The sequence below is a fragment of the Populus trichocarpa genome, chromosome 19 (assembly GCF_000002775.5).
Source record: "Populus trichocarpa isolate Nisqually-1 chromosome 19, P.trichocarpa_v4.1, whole genome shotgun sequence".
In the NCBI taxonomy this organism is placed as follows: domain Eukaryota; kingdom Viridiplantae; phylum Streptophyta; class Magnoliopsida; order Malpighiales; family Salicaceae; genus Populus; species Populus trichocarpa.
Genome location: NC_037303.2, coordinates 13,349,656 through 13,371,811, shown reverse-complemented (window position 1 = coordinate 13,371,811; position 22,156 = coordinate 13,349,656). Strand labels below are relative to the sequence as shown.

The following is a 22,156-nucleotide window of genomic DNA, read 5'->3' as shown; positions in this document are numbered from 1 at the left end:
AAATCAACTCTAGCAATTATAATTATTTTAAAGCTAAATTATCTGAAACTATCTCGATTTTTGTATTAAATCCAACTTAATCTATAAACTTTAATTAACTTGTTTGATTTGAGTATCCTGAAATGTTGATATATATATATATATATATATATATATATATATTGGTGTTTCTAGACTTAGACTTATTTAGAGCTTGAGGCATTTTCTCAGCCCCTTCTCACCTTGAAAGAACAAGGACATTGTGCATTCTTAAACCGATAATCTTCTTTCGACTAACCTAACATCCAATGTCCACAAGTAGAATAGAAATATTCACATGTTGACCATTGACTACGCCATTTAGCCAGATCCTGTGCCCTAACTGACCCTCATTGAACGAAGAAACTCAGATTTTCTGGGCATTGGATTCTCACCACTGCTTGCATTCCATAAGCCGACATTCTTGCTTTTTTCTTCATCCATCCCTGCTCACATGGATGCTTCCATCTAAGTGATGAAATGCTCATTTACTGATGCATTTCCACACCCCCACAGCTTCAACAAATCGACTAGCCTCGTTCATCTTCAACATAAGAGCGCAGATTAGTGAATTATTACACAGATTGTTATTTTGAAGTTATGTCTAAGTATTCGGAGTTTGCCCCAGATTTGGTAAGCTTTCACTTCCAGCACTGTAATAGTGCTTTACCTCTAAATATTCAGTCAACTACCACGTCTCATCAATGCATTTGAAGGGGAAAAAATCTAATAAAAAAAGCTCGAAGTAATCAAGTCAAAAAATTAAAACTGAGAAAACCCTAAGTTTAGGGCCATATGATCATTTGCACACGGATACCAAAAACGATAATCTAAAGACAGCATTGGATGCCTTTTATATATCCATGTCCTTGTTCTCTACTTTATAGTTTTCCATCGGATGGATTACTGGAATCCAAGAACAAGAATTTAAACTTTAAAGGTACTTTTAGATTAATAAAATTAATGCCAAATGGAATCTCCTATGGTGTTTCCGAAAGCTTGTGTTGTGTGCCAAATAGCAGCAAATTACATGTGATCCACGCTAATACATGGATGAACTGCTTAACCACTAAAAACATAAAGAAAAGTGTTTAAAAGTATGATAGTGGTTGTTTTTTAAAGTATTTTTATTTGAAAATTCATCAAAATAATATTATTTAATTTTTTAAAAATTTATTTTTTATATTAGTATATCAAAACAATTTAAAAACATAAAAAATTTAATTTTAAATAAAAATTCTTTTTTAAATTTTATCCGACCGTTTAGAATACATTTCAAAACCAGGTGCATTCCATCATTGCTTGAGAATGGAATCCCCACTAATTTCTTGTTGACGATGATAGATTCCTATTAGATCAAAAGAAAACTGTCAGAAAATTATCTTCTCCATTAAATTAAAATCGTGGGATTAATTATTTATTTGAGTTAGTCAAATAATCTGAACCCAAAATATTAAAAGATTCTAAAGAAATTTTTGATGCTGTATAGCCTTTTCATTTGTTTGCATAGAGGTATCTTAGACTATAAGAACAAAAAGAAATTGAATTTTGCCTAATCCCTATTGGAAACCCAATTACAAACAACAAATTTGCCCCCACACTCGATTTATTTTAAAAAAAAAAGACAATATTTTGTAATATATTAAAACCAAAACATGTACGAATGTTCAAGGTTATTTAGCCAAGAGGAAGATCCGAGGCCACTATAAAGGGTGATGTTTGGTGAGATAGGTTGCCCACAAAAGTTGAAGGAGGTGAGGTATGGAATAGTTCTTCCTGTCGAAACATTAAAAATTGCCTTTATGAAACTAATCGGCCTTACTAGTCAATGGTGGCTTTTGTTAAGACTTTTCTCGGAGGCCATGTTAGAATATTAAATTGAAGCAGGATTTCACCAGGATACTCTCGAGGGCACTAACGAAGCTCTATGTCATGAACAATCATTGCTGCGACGAAAATGAAATATGCTTCCCTGATTTCTTTTTTCTTGCGTGAGCAATATAACTATTTGAAGTTAAGTTTTGAGGTTGAATCAAGGCCAATAAGACAATGAAGGTCAGTTTTCAGCTTGCAAAAGCCTAATCTACACGTTATCATCTTGTTTTTGTAGTCTATTAGGTCAACTTTGTAATCCATTGTCTTAGAGTTTAGTCTAAGTTAATTTTTTCTTTATAACCATTTTGAAAATTAATCTATCCAAATTCAAATGATTTAACGGGTTAATTTATAATTTGAATGACTAATCCGGTAAAATTAATTAGCCGGATAAACCTGAAAGATTTTTTAAAAAAATTTATTCAAAAATATATTTTTTTATTTTTTTTCAAAAAAATAAAGTGTTATTTTAAAATAAACTCGATCAACGAGACAAACCCACTACTTAAATCTTGGCCAGATATGATAATTATGGTTTGTAGCTTGAGAAACGCAACTAATTAACCCAGAAAAAAGTTTAAGAAAGCATGGCTTTGAAACACGGGTAGGCTAGGACAATAAAAGTTTAAAGTTCATCCAAAGGGAAAATCATCTGACAAAAAGTTTAAACAAAATAGTTCATAATTGTTGGCATATTCAAGGGTTCTTCTTTAAGATTATATATAGGGGTGGGCAAATTTTCTGGGAACTTGAGTTAATACTATTTCTTAAGAAAGAAATGGAGGTTAAAAAAACTAATTAAACAATTCCAAACCCTCAAATCAGTCGTTTTCTTACTTGAAACTCCAGCCCAATTGCGAAGAAAATTACCCTTTAGAAAAAAAAAATCTTCTTTTTATTTGATGGTACGAATTGATATTTTGTTTCTCTAAAATACGTATAGGTACATTGATTGATATAGTATATTCAATACATTTTTCTAAACATTGTGTACAAATTTCAAACCAAGAAAGGTAAAGATATGAGCATTCTTCCTTAGCGGCTAGGTAAATCTCTTAGGATTAAGTGGTATTTAGAATTGGAGTAGAAGTTGTTTTTTTTAATTTTTTTTTGTTCAAAATATATTAAAATAATATAATTTTTATTTTTAAAAAATTATTTTTAACATCAGCACATTAAAATAATATAATAATACTAAAAAATATTAATTTAAAACAAAAATTTAATTTAATTTTTTTAAAATATTTTTAAAACACACAAACAGGCTGGAACATGTTATATGCATTTGAATATTATACACAAAATTATATATGCTTTTTATTTTCAATCTCTTCATTACTGTTACCATAACCATATATCTTAACAAACAAAAAGGCACATAAATTCTTTTTCTGTATCTTGACTCAACAACTCAAGAAGCCTCCATGAGTATCTAAAAGGTCCGTCCTCGACAAATAGTGTCGTGCTATACAGGGTAAGTGCTATATAAGGCTGTATTAATTTTTTTTAATAAAAAATAATGTTTAGGTTCCAGAAATTCATTTAAAAGAAAAAAAAATCTACAATTCAAGTTATAGATATAAATTTAGATTAAAAGATGAAATTGAAAATAAAAAAAAATTATATAAAAAAATAAAAAAAATCAAAAGAATAAGAATTAAATTAGAAATATATATATATATATATATATATATATATATATATATATATATCACAAATTGAGATTAAATAATGAAATTAAAAATAAATAATTTTTTTATAAAAGGATCAAGAACAAAAAATAAAAATCAAAATAATAAGAACTGAAATTAAAATATCAATAACTAAGAAGACAACTCTGAAATTCAGAATGGTTAACGTGATTTTTTAGGAGGTAGAGAAAAAAGAGTGGGGGAAGAAAGTCTCGTCAGCGACAATCTGCCCCACCATCGCCGCCACACACCTCCACTAGAAAGAAGACATCTAGACGATCCCATTAGCATGGCAAAATGGTAGTTTTTGCCATCAAAAGATGTTGCACATACCAGTAACTTGTCCATTTTAATAATATTTTAAGTTTATTAAAAAACTAAATTGTCCTCAACCAACTTGATAATAACTAAAAAACCAGGTTGAAAAAATGAAAAAGTCTCTAGACGCAAGCTTTAAAAATTTTGATTTTAAAAATAATTGAGTTATTTTACCTTGTTTTTAAAAGTAAAATGACAAAAAAAAAAACCCTTAAATGTCAGTTTTAAAAAAAATTAAGGGTAAATTAGTAATTCAACTTACTTAAAAAATTAAAAAGATAATTATATTCTTGTTTAATTTGATAATATCCATTAGAACATCTAAAACAAATACTCGAAAATCAAGCCATTGATTTTTCATAGAATGGCAAAAGAGTAATTATATTATCAATGGTGAATAATAAAATATGTATATAGCAACATTGTCTTTACATGTAGTGTTAGCTTTGTTGTTATTTGTTTCAATAATTTTGTGGTTTGAACCGCAAAAGACCTGTTTTGGATACAATGTTGTCTTGTCTCCCTGTCAAATCTATTACCACTGTAAGTGTACCCTCTTTTTTTAGTGTAAAGATCACTATAAAACGGAAACCGTATTTAACCCATTTATTCCTTAAACATAGGTAGCACTCACTAAGGATCATATATATATATATATATGAAAATATTAGCTTTGGTTACTGTTTTGACACTGTGAAAAAAAATCTATTTTAAAATGGTAAAAATTCACTGAAAAATATAATTATTTTATATTTTTATTTTCATCTCTTTATCTTAATATATATATTTATATATATCTTCGCGTAACACTAACCAAGCACAAATATATAGGAAATTACATGCTTGAATCAAATGTGTAAAAGAATTTGAGCATGAGTTGAGCTTGGATACCCACATTTATAATTTAAGTCTTTAACAATATCATTGAGTGCAAGCAATCTCATGTTATTGTCACCTGTCCAGATTTTGATCCACCGTTCATTATTAGGACTTAACCACCTATAGGTGTTCTTCTTATAAAAAATAATAATAAAAAAAATAGTTTTAAATTCTTGATAGCGTGTGGATATAGTGTAGCCTAAGAGGAAACAAGATTTGCTCCGAGAAAACCAAATATTGAAACGTGCAGGTCTTGGAGAGAGTGGGATGTCAGCTAGTAGCATAACACTGGAGGTCTGCTCAGAGGATGAAATGGAGTTGAAAGCGGATTCAGGCGGTGGTTGACAAAGAAGAGAAAAAGGAAACATTTGTCTGTGTTGAAGGAGACAGAAGTAGCCATCACAGATAAAACAACCTTATAACTATGTTGAGTTTGATGTAGATTAGATAACCACTCGATCCATAACTTGGCCTTAGAGTGGCGTATAAGCAAAGGTTTCAGTCCAGATGTTGAAGTAGGTTAGCTACCAAGGCCCTGAAGATCATAGATTAAAGAAGAGGAAAATATTTTCTCCACAGGCATGCATGTAAAGGGCTGCATGCATTTTCAGATTTGCTAAAGGGATCGTCAACCTAAAATTAATTAATCATCTGCTTAATTTGATGATTAAGCAGATATATTAGAATGCTATTTTCTTTGATTTCTTGCCGTAAGTTTTCCATCGCCACCCAAGCATCTAATACAAATGGCAGAGATCAATTGCCTTTGAAAAGTACAAACCACCTATCCCATTGAAAAAAATGGAAAGATAAAAATGAAAATCAAAGGGGAAATTTCAGGATTTGCTGTTTTGACAGAAGCAAATTATTCTCAATTAAATTAAAATTCTTCTATGGTAGCCATTACCATTCTACTAAGAGGACTTGGTCCAAGCTTTTTCCTTCGCAACATAGTCCTTCTCCAAATAACTTCCACTTGATTCCTCCTTTTAGTTTGCATCATCGCTTCTTCTTCCAAGACAAATCTCCTCATCAAAACATCATCGGTCAACGATTTTCCTCGAAAAATCACTCTTCTTCCTTCCATGCTAGGTCTCGCACTAGGTACTCTTTCTTGCACGGCAGGAAATGGCTTCGACCTAGGATAGCTATTGCTTCTTCTAGGAGGAACGTCAGCTCGGAAAACCTCATTGTATGAAGAGATTGGTGCGCAAAGACAAACACGAGTAAATGTCGTCGCGACCCTAACAGAGCTGCATTTCCTTAGCTTTGCTCTATTAGGGTTTGTTGTTGGGATTTCCGTGGATCTTGAAATAGTTTTCCATAATGTTCTGTTCTTGTTTGGAACTTCCTTAGACTTGGAAATGGCCTTCCACAGTCCAGGGTTTGTCGTCGTCGTCGATATTTCTGTAGACTTGGAAATTGTTTTCCATTGAGTAGCCATCTCTATTGCTTTTTGATACCAAGGCTTCCTGGAGCACAACAAATATTGTACATCATGCATGAGCTCTCCATGAGTGATGATTTGCTTTTTAACATGCATTTAAAAAATCTAGACACGCACAAGGAAAATCAAGAAAACAAGCTTTCGATTTGGGTTTGGAAGAACTAGAGAGTTGTAATTTTTATAACCGAATCAATTTTCTAGCTTATCCAAATTGTGAGGTTCTCATGTATATTCCATTCATCAAGATTTCTAACTTTAGATCCTAATTTCAGCTGAGTTTTTCACTTTTTTATGTCGAAATTGATTCTCAGATTGGTATAGTCCCTAGATTGTAGGCAACCATGTAGTAATTAAGGACAAGGTCAGGTACTTACAGCTCAAGGTATTTGACAAGGTCTAATGTACAGCTAATTAGTATAACATATTAAGCACAGAAATTTCCAAGAACACCCATAATTCTTATGTACGACTATTTCCTTCTTCTTTTTTTATGAATCCCGCGTCTTATATTGGTTATTTCCCTGCTAAATTCAATGTAATCTAGAGCATTTCTTTTTAGAACAACGACAGAAAAACATGCGATGGGATCACCAAAAAGAGATAGTATTAACTATTAACATGGGCTTTGATCGAATTTGATGAGAAATAAGATGAGCTTGTAAATGGAGTCCATTTCTTCCTCTGTCCTTGGTCAAAATGGGCCTGGATGCTCTTCTAAAAAGAGCCTAATCATGCTGGTCCATGTTGAGATTCCTGGCATATTTTGAACCAGGGGGCCCTAAAGCAAAATGGACACGTTCTTCCATGCAATGGACAGAAAGTGGGCAAGAGAGTGGTTGCTACTTGGCAGAAAGAGACATCTAATGAGGTTTGAACGATGTAAAGAACATGCCAAACTTGCATAATCTGGTTAAGACTTTGCTATATTTCATAGGTTATAATTAACACTGCATGTCAGAGAAGCTAGATGCTGAATGCCTTCCAATACAAGCACTTCCAATTATATATAGGGTAACCAAGATAAACACCAAAATGATAAAGTTCAGCTTAGCAATGTTGCAGAATTTGATTAGTTGAGCAAAGAAATAACTTGGTTGATCAGATTGCAGGGAGGGAGGGAGGGAGGGAGGGAGGGAGGGAGGTGACATACCTTGTGTGTGAGTTCTTTGGATCTTGCATGAACAAAGCAAATTGAATTCCGTGGAGAAGCTAGAGAAGGAGGAGAAGGAAGTTTCATTTCAGGGGTGGCGAGAGGGAAGAAGAGCCTTTCTTTGCCTTCAATTTTGTGACTGAAAGATGGGTTGGCAATGTGCTTCTTTTCTTTTTCTCCATTCTTTATTACAACAACACCTCTTTTGCTTTGGCAGGCATGATTCCTATCGATTTAGAAAGAGAGAGTGAGGTTTTCAAATTTCAAAGGCAAAGTAAATTGCTGCTTTTAATGCAATTACTAGAGTGCCCCCTCTGATCACTTTAGAAAAGGAAAACTCTTGTGCAATTGATTACTTTTTAGGGCATAAAGTGTATCCAGACACTTGATAATCATGCTTATCTCCTATTGTGCATGATTGTGAGCAACTGTGATTAGTTATGCCATTAATTTGCCTCAGACATGCCTGCCCTCTCCTTGTATTGTAAGAATCATTCAAGTTTATTTTGAGTGAAAGAAACGTAGAGAAAATAATAAAATAATTTTAATCTTTAGATAATTTTAAAGGGAATTTGTATTCTTTCAAAGTACATTTATCTTTTAGTTATGATATTATATCGTTTTTTATACATTTGATTCTCTAGTATGCTTTGGCGTTCACTTTAATTTTTTATCAGCCTCTAATTTCATACACAGCAAAGTTGTTATTCGTTCCACTGAGGGAGAGTAGGCTTTGTAATATAAGTGAAAGTTGAACCTCAGAAAGATATCAAAACACTTCAAAAAGTGGAAAACCTGAGCGAAGGAGTGGGCATGGCTAAGATCCAGTCAGTGTGTATATATATTATTTGCTAATATGGATGGCATAATGATTCTTTTGTGGCTCATGTTATATCTAGAACTCCAAAAGCTGCTGCAAAGAGAAAAAGACATGATGATTGCTCATGTTGGATTAGATATTTCCTCCAGCACAGTAAAACCCTTTTCCAAATTTTACAAGAAATTTTGATATATAGTTTATGCAATCAGATTACCTGTTTTTGAACTAAATTGATAACTATTCAGAGCTCATCATGCCTAATCTCATGCATGTAACTCGCTTGAGCAATGCCCGTAGAATATCTCCACTCAAAAACTTTGTTGATTAAGCTATTAATACCCCGTTTAAGAGGGTAACTTCTGTTTTTAAATGTTTTTTAAGAGTATGTTTACCTTGAAAAAAATACTAAATTATGGAGTTGTGGGAGATTTACAAATGGAGCAAACGAATATTACGAGAATATTACATTAAATTGGCTGGATTTCATGCTCTAAAACGAAAGAGTCATAAACTCCAGCTATGTTAATGGAGTGTGTGAAGAGATTTACTAATGGAGCAAACGAATAAGAGAAGAGGTGATTGATTCACATACTTTTTTAGGTCAAAAAGGCACTACGGTTTCCAGTCATCTTTTGCTTTTGTACATTGTAGACCAGAGCATCATTTTGTCCACCTTGGATTGGAAATGTGATCCCCCACACCAAGAAGAAGGAGGAGGAGGAGGAGGAAGAGGAGGATATTTATAAAGGGATCACTAGTAGCTTCATAAGGTTCAGAACTTTACTGAAATTAAGGTCTTTGGTGAAAATACGTGCATCCAGTGTATGAAATGTGAAGCTATTTTTGAAGTTTTGTCCACCAAAATAAATGGCATGGAAGTTAATGATGCATGCGTTTCCTTTTCCTTTTCTTTATGAGTTCTAACCCTTTTCTTTAAGTTATCACATTCACATGAAAAGAAGGGTGCAGTTGCAGTGCAACAGAGGTACTTGTACGTGCAAAGTTCTGTCACCAATCAATTGCTTAGAACCACCTGAGCCCACACCAAAGCCTGCAATTTCTGAGACAAAATTTACCCCCCTCTCCTTTTCTGCTGCCCAAATTTTATCATTTACAGCCATTTTAAAGGGAATGTACACCAGAATATTTCTTGTTTTCGGTAATTTCTTGTTTTTGGTTTTGGTACAGATGTAGCTGTAAGAATGTGAGAAACAGCAGTTGATGATTGATCAGTAGTCGTAATTCTTAGATCACTTGATATTTTAGGCTTTGGGCCACAATTGCACTAGATTATGATCTTTAGATCCATGGAGATGATTTGAGCCATAGGAGAGGTGAACTACTATAGTTAAATTCACATCAATAAACTACTCAATCAAGTTCCAAATCTCTCCAGTTTACAACCCTCATCATGTTGTGCAGTTAAAAAAAAGAAAAAAAGCTTGAGTTCTCACCCATCATGGCATATTTTCCACTTCTCCTTAGCCTACTTTCCTATTTAGGTTTCTGTGCTGTCATTTAAGCTCTTGCAATAATGATTTGCAGGCCTTCTTTTTGGTACAAAAGAAGAGGTGAGAGTTAGAGACTTTTTAGGAGGGAAGACACTAGTGTCAGTTGAGCTGTAATTCATTGACCTGCAAATAATTTGCAAGCTATGAACCAGATTTTCAGGCAATTTTCAACATTCATGGTCCTGACTCCTGATAGCTCCGAAGACAGCAGATTTTTCTATTGATACCTATGCATGCATGTATCAGAAATCTAAACTTTCATCTAGTCATTCAGATTCAATCAGAAGACAAGAATTGTATAATTGTATGGACTATGAAAATACTGACTATAATGAATTCTTACATCTTCACTTGAATCTCCAATTTGTTGCTGATGGAAGGTTACATCAGCAGCAGGCAATAGTCCTACTGTGCTTTCAATAATGTCAGGCACGTGAATAGCCCCACCAAAACAAGACATGGCGCTTTCAGGCATAACCAGATCTCCAGTGTTATATCCAGGAATATTTTGAGTTGCAGGATAAATAGCTCCTGATATCGCATCTCCATTTCCAGCAGAGAATGTAGGACTAGAAGCAGAGCTAGCCTGTGCATCACAAGCTGCAAGAAGCTCAAATTCTCTCGAGGATGAAAACTTGGAGGCATTCTTTGATATCACCATGTCAAGTTGATTCTTCAGCTTGCGAACCCGAAAATGCACTATTTCAATTTTCCAAAGGACATGCTCCAAGAATTTACACTCGATAAACAATTGGTCATTGTCAACGCCAGATTAATCATCGCCATCAGCATGTTGTTCTGTAATTGCTGCTCAAGATAACAAACAGCCAGCAACCAGTATTAATAATGATTACTTAAACCATGTCTATATAATTTGTTCCTAGGATAAATATCATAATATGGAATAAGAACACCATGCACCAATCTTTACTGGTAAATGGGGAGTACAGAACAAGAGAACAAAAAAGACGTGTAACATGAGAATCCACATGAATATACAAAAGATATGAAGAAGAAATAAAATCAATGTACAGCAAAACACTTTACCAGTATTGCTAAAATCAACTATCATAAGAAGTGCCCTCTGGATTGGATTTCTTGTTTTCTGCAATTTATCACAAAGTGAAGCCAAAGAACTTCAAGGGAAAAGAGAGAGAGAGCAAATAAATTCTTAATGGCCTTTCTTCTACAACATTCATTTGAAAATGACAAGGACTTTGAACAAAAACCTTCAAACGTAGATTGGTAAATTCCTGAATGTTTCCTCTGTTCACATGCTGCAATTTCTCTGGCATATTTTGATGCTTGAGACTCAATTTCTTTGATTTTCAATTCTATCCATTTGCAGCGCGCCACATTAGAGGATGAATAAAACCCTCCAATGACTCGACAACTTCTTCCTAGATGGGAGTAGAAGAAGTTGCATACCTGCTTTGTATTTTAGCACAAAGTTGCATGCCTGCTTTGAGAACACAACACAGTTCCACACACACCCCACAACGAAACTTGCCACAGCATGTAAAAAAAACATAAACAAAGTTGAAATTCTCCTCAAACAACCACATTACACTTTTACATTCACGTGTACAGCATAGTGATATCTGTGATAAACATGTGATCAAGCTATTTCACAAAAATTCATATGCTTTTTTAAAGCTGTGTTTGAATGATTAAGCCCATTAAGCTAAAGAAAGACTTTAACATGACAAGAAACAGAGCAAGTAGCCCATATATAGAGAAAGAAATAAATACCTCTGTGTATTGATATTTGCGGAGGGTTAGAGAGAGGTGGCCGAGAGACGGGGGAGAAAGAAAAAAATCGTTATTATTTTATGTGTTTGAAAATATAGTAATAATTATTTTTTAAAATATATTTTTGTTTAAAAATTTATTAATATAATAATTTTTTATTTTTAAAAGATTATTTTTAATATTAATATATCAAAACAATCTGAAAATATAAAAAAAAATTAATATTAAACGAAAATACTTTTAGATTTTCATGAAATTTTGTTTGGAATGCAATTTCAAATAGCAGTTTATATTAGATATTATAATACATGATATATTTTTACTTAAAAATAAATTAATATATTTTTTATTATTTTTAATATCAACTCGTTAAAATTATTTAAAAAAAATTAAAAATATTTTTTTAAAAAAAGTAAAACACCCGCAAGAAATTATTGCAGTACAAAACACTTAAATTAGCTGTAAACGTTAGAGATCTAAAGTAGTTGTTGTAATGTTTGAGTAAATTATGGTTTCATCCCTGCATTTTGATAAACTTTGTAACTTAGTCTCAATTGCTTAAAACCTCGTTATTTAGTTCCTTACCTTGTGTCTAGTGACCAACTTATTTTTTATATATATTTACACTCAAATTTATTTTCTATAAAGAAGATAATAGATTTTTATGGGTTAAAAATTGTTTGTTTATTTAATTTTATAGTGGGTGAGATTAGAAAAATTATTAATGGAACAATTATTACTAAAATATGTGATATCTCAGCACCTTATTGGTGGATAACTGATAAACGGATTAAATATAATGTTTTAAAACATAGGGATCATTTTATAATCACGTTAAAAGTATAGGGATGAAAATATAATTTTCCCTTCTTCTCATTCCATGCTTCCGGCGGCTCTACTGGTTTTAGCCATCTGGCTTGTTCTTATTGGATCAGGTGAGACTCCTATGTGGCCTCACTTTCTTTAATTGGCACAACCACAAGACCAAACTATCTTCTAAGTCTTCTTTTTTTTTTTTTAATTCCAAAATCTATAATACATTTTCTTGGTTCCGATGGGAATTATTATTTCTATACTAAAAAAAAATAGAATCATTACGCAGCTTCATTATTTATAAAAATTTTAGGAATTATTATAGATCTTAGATAATGAAGCATCTTTTTCTTTTTTCAATTCAGCCCCTTAATATTTTCTATTTCCTTCCTTTTTATTTTAATTTGATTTTTTTTTTGCAGTTTTATCTTCTGATTTTTTTAATAATCATTTTGATTATTTTTGAATTAACCAAGTCGACTAAATCACTTCAAAGCAACTTCTACATGATTTAATTTTAAATTCGGGCTAAATAAAAAGAAGAGTCGAAATAATTTTTTTTTAAATAGTTAAATTTGACCCTAAATTCAAGTCAAACTTTACTCGAGATATATAAATTGATATCATATAGATATACTATTATAATATTTACATTTTTTAATCTAGTGTAATATATACACATAATGATATTTACATAATATACATGTGTATATACTATATATTACTATTTTATTTTAGATTAAATAATAAATATTATTTAAATGATGAATACTTGAATCAATGAGTAGAATATAAACATCTAATTATTATTATTTTTATAATTAAAAGATAAGTTATGAATATGATAAAAACTCAACATATAAGTATCTATTATATCTATAAAGATATAAAAAATTTAAATTAAATTACAATAAGCTGAGAACTAGTTTTCGTTTATAAAAAATTAAAAACAATTACATAAATTTTGTACATACAAGTATATCAACTTCAAGGTCCTTTGGAGCCATAGATTTTTCATCCATCAAAGTGTTTACACCATAAATAGTTTCCTCGCAGTCGCAGTTGTTCATGGACCTTAAACCCAGACCATCTGGACATTTTTTGTTCTATCCATAAATCACAACATGCAGTTGACAATCTGGTTTGATACCCATCATTGGTTGTGCATGAAGCATGGCACATCCTTAACCAAGCTCACTTGGACTCGTTAATGCCCAATGCTCTCAACTATATCAACTTTACATCTTGCGTGGACTGATCTTCAATTATCTTTGAATATTCGATTTTTTTAAGAAGAAGTCTAATTGCTAAAATGAAAAACTTTGGATAGAGGTTTCGCTCGAATCCGTTAAAATATAAACGTCATGTCGTCTCTTCCTCCACTCTTATCCGAGACGACGCCTTGTTTTCTACAGTGAACTCCTGAAAATTGGCACAGCAAAACATCCACCCGCATCAAGATCAAATCCGTACCTTCGCTGATCTAAAAGAGTGAAACTTTGCACAAAATAGTTGGTAGGTAGTGAGATATTAGACATGAATGTGTATAAAGCTTGTGGAGTGTTGTTGTTTTTTACTTTTGTTTTACCAATTGTGAAATCGAAAGAGCAATTGAGTTCAAGAGAATGTGAGGATCTGGGATTCACAGGACTTGCACTCTGCTCAGATTGCAATACTTTAGCTGAATATGTTAAAAACCAAGGTGAGTTGTAAAGACCCTTTTGATCTTTTATCTGTTTTTGCCTTTTTGGTCATAAAATTTGTGTCTTTTTGGAATTTTTGGGGAATTGTAGTTCGTATTGTGGCTATGCGTTTGTTTTGTTTTGGTTGTTTGTTTTTTCTTGTTTGGTTTATTGGTTTCTGTGGTTTTGAAGGGTTGTTTGGGTTAAAAGTTGGGATCTTGTGTGTTTTATGGAATGCAATTGGTGGTGACACCATGTGAGGAAGTTTATGTTTGTTTCTAGTTAATTAGTGATGGTGTTGGATTCTCAAATAGGTGTGTTTATTTAACTTGAAAGTGTGGAGAATTTAAGATTTTCCCTGTGTTTTTACCAAGTTCGATGAAAAAGAGCTGGCACTTCTTGTTGGGAGGAGATTGCCTTGTATGGATAGTGTTGGCCATTTCGATTTTCTTTGACAATGTTGTTATGGATTGGTGAACTAGAGCTGTGAGAACTTTGCTTATGAAGTAGGGCGGCATAGATATTTGCGTGATGAAAACATGTTAATGGTTGAATGATTCTCCTCGTTGGTTTTGTTTTTGGTGTGGGCGGATTGGCTGTTTAACTAATGTAGATGACTTATCTTGAACTCAGGACGCAAACAGTGCATATTGTTCTAAATGACTAGATCGTGCTATAGAAATTAGTTGTATGGGTGTTGTGTCCACCGAAAAGCTTTATGTTAGCTTATTGTCTGCTCTGTTTCTTCAACTGAGATGTTGACATTACCATATGCATTATGCATTCCTGATGATAAAAGTCTGTGAACTGAAGTTATTGAGCTTTTGGAGTCCAAAGACAAGACAGGATGAAGTATAGTGTGTGGTAGCATGCCCATGCCCATGCCATGACAAGCGAGGAGAATGAGAATTATTAACATAATCTGATTTTAATATGAAACCAGGCCTGGTGGAAAGATACTTACGTAATGCAATGTGCTTAACCCAAAAAGAGATCAAGGCAAAGTCCATAAGACCGGAACTGGTTATTTAAACCATTGGCCATGCACAGTCTATTTCTTCTCCTTCTATAGCACTACACTAGCTGCTAACAGTCAGAGGCTGTCTTTTAGTTTATGGAGTTAAATGACGGGATACTTGACTTTGCTTTTATGTAGATAAAGGGACTGGATTTAAGATATTGTACTTATTTATTGGACTCAACCTTTCGGATGGGCATGATAATGTAGAAGTCTGTAATATTGCCTTGTGGCTACAAGAAGTTTAACGCTAAAGTTTTGGTTGCAGAGTTGGTGTCTGACTGTTTGAAGTGTTGCACAGAGGATTCTGATGATTCCATAAGCAAGGTAGGTATTATATTGAGGGTAAAATAATATTTGAAGCTCAAATAAATGTTTTGAATTCCCCCCGGGCACCTTTTTTTATAATTTCATGACTGCACTGATCTCTCTTTTCTAATTCAATTTCAAAAGGCCCATGATTGGAATGGACTATGGATAAAATATGGTCAATTGTATCCTTGGATGAATAAAGAACAGATTTCTAAGTCTTTGTTTCCAGTTTTTAATGGACATGCAATTGTGAACGACTCCAGCTTTGAATGCTATACAAGTTTACTGTCTACTTTTGTATGTGCATGCACACATACATGTATATGCAAATATCAAAGAGAACACTAAGTTTCTCCTTCTTATTGGAACTGAAAGATGTATTTAAATTGCTGCAGATTACCTACTCTGGTGCAATAATAGAGGTTTGCATGAGGAAATTGGTTTTCTATCCTGAAATTGTTGGTTTCATTGAAGAAGAGAAGGATCAATTTCCCACCGTTAAAGTCCAATATCTTTTCAATTCTCCACCAAAGTTGATCATGCTGGATGATGAGGGTCAGCATAAGGAAACCATTAGGTGAGCTGCTTTTATTATGTATTATACTTTTACTCCTGCATGACAATAGGTGAAATATTACAGAAATTTGCTTTGATGTCCATTTGGCCTTGAAAATAACATGAACCTTGTGTAATCATCTTTCATAATTGCATTTCAAGAAAAATAATGAAGTTCTATTGGCTTCTGTACTGAGAATTTCTACTGTTATTTTACTTGCAGAATTGACAATTGGAAACGTGAACACATGCTTCAGTTCTTGCAGGAGAAGGTTAAGCCTGCTTCAGCAATCTAAGAGAGTGGCATTTTTTCCCTTGATAAAAGGTTTCTTAATTCAATGCTGATATGCCTGTATCTTAAGTATTTGTTTGGATTCGTAAATTAACTTGGAGCAATATGTGTAGTGTGATCAGCAATGTTAGTTTCCTTCTGCCCCCCTTTAAGATTCCATTTGACAGAGTGGCTCGTAATAATGGTTTATGGTGAGGTCATGCTTTTAGAGCATCCAATGTGGGTGGTGGGTGCCCTGCTTTGAGAGCATCCACAAACGCATCCCCGTGAACACAGATTTTTGTTGTCATGAGAATTCAGTTCATTTTGGAATCCATCATTGCAATTCAGGATCTCAGCTGAGCTGAGAACCAGGCCATTGAACTTATTGTTCGTCGCTTAAAGCCTAAAACTGGAGGAGAACCTACTTGTCAAGTTTCTGAAATTCCAACATGTAGCCTGGCTTCGTGATTTTTAGTTTTGCAGTTGCAAGCATGCAAGCCAAAGTCGTCAGTTTTTTCTCTCCCCTACAAAATCACCGAAGTTACAACCATACAGACACGATCTGGTTTTCCACAGTGGTTCAATCTTATGCTCAGGTGAGAGTTTCGGGACTCAAATCACCCCCACCATACATGGTTGGGATTAAATTACACAAAAAATAGTGCAAAAGAAAATTTGGAAGTTAACAGCACATGTTTCTAGTTGACAACAGAAGCCTGCTAGATCGAACTTCCAAGGAAAAGGCAGGGAAAATCTAAACCATAAATGCCTCCCCATATATTTGATTAATCTTCTGTTAATGTTTATTGTACATCTTAGGTTTGTAAATATACATTTTGCTAATCGGGAAATACATATACCGTTGCCTTGTCATCACTTAAAACTAGAATAGGGACATGACATTTTACATCATTCAGAGCTTCGCTAATATAACATACGAAGCTCCATTTTTCCGATGTTGAATTCTGTTACAGAGTTGCATCTGCTGGACAAAACTTTGTCACGCATCCCGGATGTTGGTTACCCTTAACGCCACCTTATCTAGAAACTTGAAACAACCTTCAAGTTGCTGAGCTAAACTGTGTCAATGAAATTGTGAAATAGACTTGTTACATTTGGGAGAAGGGCTCTTGATGGGGGCCCAGATATCTGCACCATTGCTACGAGCAATGCCTGCAGTGTAAGAGATTGGTACAAGACATAAACCTTTGCTTTCTAGACTGTGTTGCCCTAACCCCTGCACAGCAGCACAAGTAATCAAACCCGGCTGTAAATTTCAATTAAGGATGCTTTTTTAATGGTGCAATGGTTTAAAAACATAATAGCATTTTCAATGGGGGCAGTGGCATGTTTTCAAGGGGACCACATGCAACTAGTTTTTGGAAGTATCAGGAAAATGCACTTCAAACGACATTGCTCTCTAGAAGTAAAGTGTGTAATAGGAAAATGCCATGTAATCTAGGTCCAGCTCATGCTCACCTGCATTTGTGCTGTCGATGTACCTTGGAGGTATGGAGCACTCAACACCTGAAACCACCACAAAAAGGGCAAGTTTAAATGTCAAAATAGTCATGTTAATGTTCAAACAAAAGTGCAGACATGCAATGATTCCACAACTACAACGTTCGACAGTTCTAAAACTACAATAATGAGAAATTAACATCCTATCACCACCATTGCTTAAACTACAAATTGTATTTGCAACAATATTAAAAAAAAATCATATTTTTAGCATTATCAGATACTCAGTCTTAGCCATCAAACTTGCACAACGAGGCAGCAATAACAAAAGCTTACCATAATGTGCTAGCCATCTCAAAGTTAGAAGTTAAAAGTTCAAAAGGGTAAGAGTTCTCTATTATAACCTAAATCAATGGAAAGCAACAGTTCTATTTTGTGGGGGTACTATTTTAAGATGACATGTCTTCAAACAGAGATTGGAGCCCAAATCACAATAGCTCGCAGGTCAGATATTGAAAACAAATCTGCATATTCAACACACCATTGCATATGCTTGATGCTTCCACAAAAATTGCAATATGTAGAACCTATTTAAGAGCTCAATATTACATTTTGCAAGTCAAAAGTGTTTCAGGGGAAAAATTCCCTCATTTTGCAAGCACAAGGTTTCACCTTACTAATTTCCATTTCATTTAGAGTCCAGCTTGTGAATGCATTTCCAGATTGCAAAAGTACTTCCAGAACAGGCAAGCTGACAGAATAGTGTGCAGGGCAAAAAGTAGGCAAGAGAAGGCCAAAATCCAAACCTGAACTTGTTCATGAAGGAACCGTATGTATTCCATCGCCTCCATAAGGACAGATGCAGTATCAGTCTGCATTAAATGGTAAAGGTCTTAAAATGAAAATCATTCAAGACAATAGATTATGTGTGAGGAAAAATAATATAATAAATTCCCCTGTCAAATCTTCAGAGGGACCATCTACACAATTATTAAAATGCTCATGCAAGCTATAAAATGGTTTCTTAAAGTTGCCATCTGTACCTTTCCATACGGTGAAACAAGCTGCTGCAGAGCTACGATGCGTTCCCCAAGTTTCTCTTTTCGTTCCTATTACCAATTTGAATAAGGCACACATGAGCACTAAATCTTGTACAGTGGATTAACTTGACCAGCAATATAATCCCTATAGGAGGAGATATTAGATTTAACTCAGGGACTCTGGGTTCGCAGGATGTCAACCAGCACCAAGGTCTGACAATCTGCTTCTTGGTGCATCTTGACCTCCTTTGAGTGAAAATTTAACCACATGACCACCATAGAAAATCACTAAAGCACCCAAATGCTTTGCCTTGCAAATACCTCCAACTAAAATTAAACTGTCTCAGCTAAGCGATTTCTGTGTATTAGGATTGATTAAAAAAACTTATCCAAAAGTACTTTCTTCACTGTTTTGAGTAACCACGCTCCAATTTAGAATTGTCTCGTTGCTGGAAAAAATTGGGGGTGTAACTTCAAACTCCACCAACAGTATTAACTAGGCACTTATAGAGAATGGCTTGCCTAACTGCAGAATGAAAACTTAGGCATAGACTGTATGGCAGACAAGAATATTAAGAAAAGTAACATTTGATGAGGACCAAAAGGAGCACGTAGGTCTAGATAGAGAATGCCAGAGGATCCATGAAACTGGCCACATTTTTATTTTATTTTTTGGAATTGGCTATGACGTAGGTTAGATAGAGAAGGGCAAGCATCCATGAAACCGACCACCTGTTTTTTTTTTCTTTTTTTGAAATTGGCTTTGTCGTGGGTTTAGATAGAAGAGGGCAATGCCAAACTATCCGTGAACTGACCACATAGTTTTTGGAAATGACTTTCTTAAGCCAATAATTCAAGTTAATATTGGTAGTCATCCTTCATCCATTACACTCGGTAAACATGTCAAAGAAATGAGACAGGTGCTGTATTCACAACAGGAGATAAGTGCAGGAAAAAGATGATAGGGAGGAAAAACCTTGGTGGAGATAGAAAAATCAGCCTTGTGTCTTTTAGTTGCAAGAGAAGTGAGAGTGCCATGGTCAACTGAGCAAGGGCTTCTCTTGTTTTCCATCATCTTCAAACACTTCTATCCCTTACTCTCCCTAAATGAAATAGTAAGGAAATTAGCATGTGCAATTAAAGATGAAGGAACCCAATTAGGATGTTTGCAGCAACTTTGCCACTGAGATAAGGATAGAGAGTAATCATCTGAACTCATCCACTAGCCACATATAGTCACAAAAGGGCCAAACCAGAAGAGCACGTCAATCAAATTGACTAGTCTTTCTTACCATGCATGTTCACTAAACTCAGCTGCAGATTATTACATTCAAAATGTTGAGTATCATTGTATTTATAATTATAGCACTGTCATTTCATACTTATTTCCCACACCAATATCCTTTTTCATTTGACATTATTTAGAAAGAAAAATATGCTCCTTTTGCAGACAAGAAACCAGGTAACAGACAGTTTTAGATCTAAATATGTTGTTATACCAATAGTTGACATTTCACTTCTAAATTCCTTGATCAGAATTTTACATCATGACCAGCAATTAATGACCCATATGAATTTTTTACTTTCCATTATAAGAACTATCTCCGTACTGACATTTCTTTCGAAGGAAAAAAAAGACAGATGCAACAATTGAGACTCCCTAAGAATACAGATTTATCGTTGAAAATCAATGCCTACGTCAGGAGGATGGTTTTGTTTTATCATTTGTGATGTAGGACTGCCAGTCAAGGGATCCTTCCCCAATGAACACAGGGATCAAGCAACCACTCGGATACTAATAGCAGAACAGCTGCCTATAGAAACAGAAAATTTGGTTGACCAACCAAAAGATCTATTTTTATTAAAAGAAGCATCCAAGAAAGAACACAGCCATTATAGACCCACCATTGAGCTTAGTGTTAGTCTCAGTATGACATAAAATATACACGGCTGTTACACAAGGTGCGCACATCAGGGGGGAATTCAATGCAATGTTAATGTTTTGTTATCATAAAAAAGAAAAAAACACTGTTTTCGCCAGAGATTAACCATCGATTAGAAGCTTGTGACATAATAATATATGCATCTGCTTATCAAACAAATGTCATCTCCATAATTAAATAATTGGGTGCACAGACAGACAACAGTTCCATGAATCAATGAAACACGCAATCAATTACTTATAGTTAAAATATTAACAACAAATAAGAAGAGCACACAATCAATTAACAAAATCCTTACCATCCACCAATTTTTTTTTTAACTGGCAAGAATCCATCATTTGACCAATCACCCCAAATCAGATAAACTAATCCAAAGGCTAAAAATTGCACCAGATAAAATCAATCAGCAAAGAACACGGACGTTATTGAATGATGTATTATAATGATTTTGAAAATGCGATAGAGAACAAACCCAACTTTAATAGTAGAGGATTTCTTCCGGACCCACCAAATAGCATAATATTCAAACCATGCATGAATGTAAACATAACCTACCCTTCCATCCACTTATATTTAATACCAGCATAACTGCTTACTGCTACTAAATTCCATAGATGTGCCCAAGAATCCCGAATAATAGAAATCTAAACGACCCAGTAAAAGCACTTCGAATACAAAAACAGAAAAAACAAAATAATTAGATGATTTGGTGCATGAAAGGAACAAACTTTTAAGACCACTTATCGCAATAAAAAAGAAATATTTGGCACCTCTGCTTGATAATAGTTCATAGATAAGTAAAACAAGTAAGTTACACCAATTACGAAAATAGAAGAGAGACATGGATATGATAGAAACTCACCGAGAAAGCAGAGAGAGCATTGCCAGTGGAGCTCAAAATGAAATCTTTAAACCTTGTAGAGGAAGCCCTTGAAAACCCACCTCCAAAATCACTCTAAATTCAACAAAAGCTAAGTAAAAGCCAACAAAAATGGCTTTAATAGCAGTTTTTGTCAACAAACAAATAGCCCAAAAAACCTTTATCGGGGCGTCTTAAAGCTAAAAACTTTACTTCCGGTAAGCAAACAAGCTCTTTTTTATTTTTGACAAAGCAGCACGAAAATCAACAGTCAATCACCAAAAAGGGTGGGGCTCTCAAGAATAACAGAATGATGAGTCTATGTCATTTTTAGAGCTAAAAGAGACTGAAACGAAAACTTTGAAGAAGGTGGATGGCTTGGTTGATGAGTTGCAGAAACTATGAAAGGAAGGGTGTGAAAAGTTGGGGGAGGCTGAGAGAGGTTCTGAAAGTGGTTTTATAAGGTTTTGGAAGTAATAATAAATGTTCGAAGAAACAAACACTCATTGAAATACTTTTACATGTTTCCTTTCTTGTTTTTTTCATATGTGACAGCTAATATCCAACCATGCTAGAGATAGAGATCGATTTGTATAGTTTAAGAATATATTTTTGTTTACAGTTAGATATTTTTTATTTAAAAATATATTAAAATAATATTTTTTTTATTTTTATATTATCATATTAAAACGATAAAAAAATTTAAAAAAACTAATATTTTAATAAATTATGATTTCA

General features: G+C 33.8%; 3 protein-coding genes across 4 annotated transcripts; 1 reads left to right on the top strand and 2 right to left on the bottom strand.

Moving 5' to 3' along the window:
- Window positions 1–5,459: 5,459 nt before the first annotated feature.
- LOC18109613 (uncharacterized) lies at window positions 5,460–7,631 on the bottom strand. The gene is made up of 2 exons (XM_006387834.3): window positions 7,379–7,631; window positions 5,460–6,253 (listed from the first exon to the last, which is right to left on the bottom strand). Exons 1-2 carry the CDS (start codon window positions 7,405–7,407, stop codon window positions 5,662–5,664), a joined length of 621 nt encoding a protein of 206 aa, XP_006387896.1. The 5' UTR covers window positions 7,408–7,631; the 3' UTR covers window positions 5,460–5,661.
- Window positions 7,632–13,360: 5,729 nt separating this feature from the next.
- Window positions 13,361–16,292, top strand: LOC7494621 (uncharacterized). The gene is made up of 4 exons (XM_002326015.4): window positions 13,361–13,976; window positions 15,243–15,301; window positions 15,682–15,863; window positions 16,065–16,292. The coding sequence occupies exons 1-4, from the start codon at window positions 13,811–13,813 to the stop codon at window positions 16,135–16,137; spliced, it is 480 nt and encodes a 159-aa protein (XP_002326051.2). The 5' UTR covers window positions 13,361–13,810; the 3' UTR covers window positions 16,138–16,292.
- Window positions 16,293–16,870: 578 nt separating this feature from the next.
- LOC7498099 (transcription factor bHLH153) lies at window positions 16,871–21,915 on the bottom strand. Of its 2 annotated transcripts, none has more exons than XM_002325563.4 (6): window positions 21,422–21,915; window positions 19,593–19,719; window positions 18,620–18,685; window positions 18,383–18,448; window positions 17,595–17,642; window positions 16,871–17,352 (listed from the first exon to the last, which is right to left on the bottom strand). In XM_002325563.4, exons 2-6 carry the CDS (start codon window positions 19,689–19,691, stop codon window positions 17,200–17,202), a joined length of 432 nt encoding a protein of 143 aa, XP_002325599.2. In that variant the 5' UTR covers window positions 19,692–19,719; window positions 21,422–21,915; the 3' UTR covers window positions 16,871–17,199. The 2 variants fall into 2 exon arrangements, with proteins under 2 accessions (XP_002325599.2, XP_024447267.1); XM_024591499.2 differs by lacking the exon at window positions 21,422–21,915 and adding an exon at window positions 20,858–21,395.
- Window positions 21,916–22,156: the final 241 nt, after the last annotated feature.

Bases quoted from the DNA above. Each gene is read 5' to 3' on its own strand.
- LOC18109613 (XM_006387834.3), bottom strand. From the start codon at position 7,407: ATGCAAGATCCAAAGAACTCACACACAAG. The intron at 6,254-7,378 runs GTATGTCACCTC...GTTGTGCTCCAG, and splicing joins CCAAAGAACTCACACACAAG to GAAGCCTTGGTATCAAAAAG.
- LOC7494621 (XM_002326015.4), top strand. From the start codon at position 13,811: ATGAATGTGTATAAAGCTTGTGGAGTGTTGTTGTTTTTTACTTTTGTT. The intron at 15,302-15,681 runs GTAGGTATTATA...AAATTGCTGCAG, and splicing joins CTGATGATTCCATAAGCAAG to ATTACCTACTCTGGTGCAAT. The intron at 15,864-16,064 runs GTGAGCTGCTTT...TTTTACTTGCAG, and splicing joins CAGCATAAGGAAACCATTAG to AATTGACAATTGGAAACGTG.
- LOC7498099 (XM_002325563.4), bottom strand. From the start codon at position 19,691: ATGATGGAAAACAAGAGAAGCCCTTGCTCAGTTGACCATGGCACTCTC. The intron at 17,643-18,382 runs GTTTGGATTTTG...TGGTGGTTTCAG, and splicing joins TCCTTCATGAACAAGTTCAG to GTGTTGAGTGCTCCATACCT. The intron at 17,353-17,594 runs GTGAGCATGAGC...GCTGCTGTGCAG, and splicing joins CATCGACAGCACAAATGCAG to GGGTTAGGGCAACACAGTCT.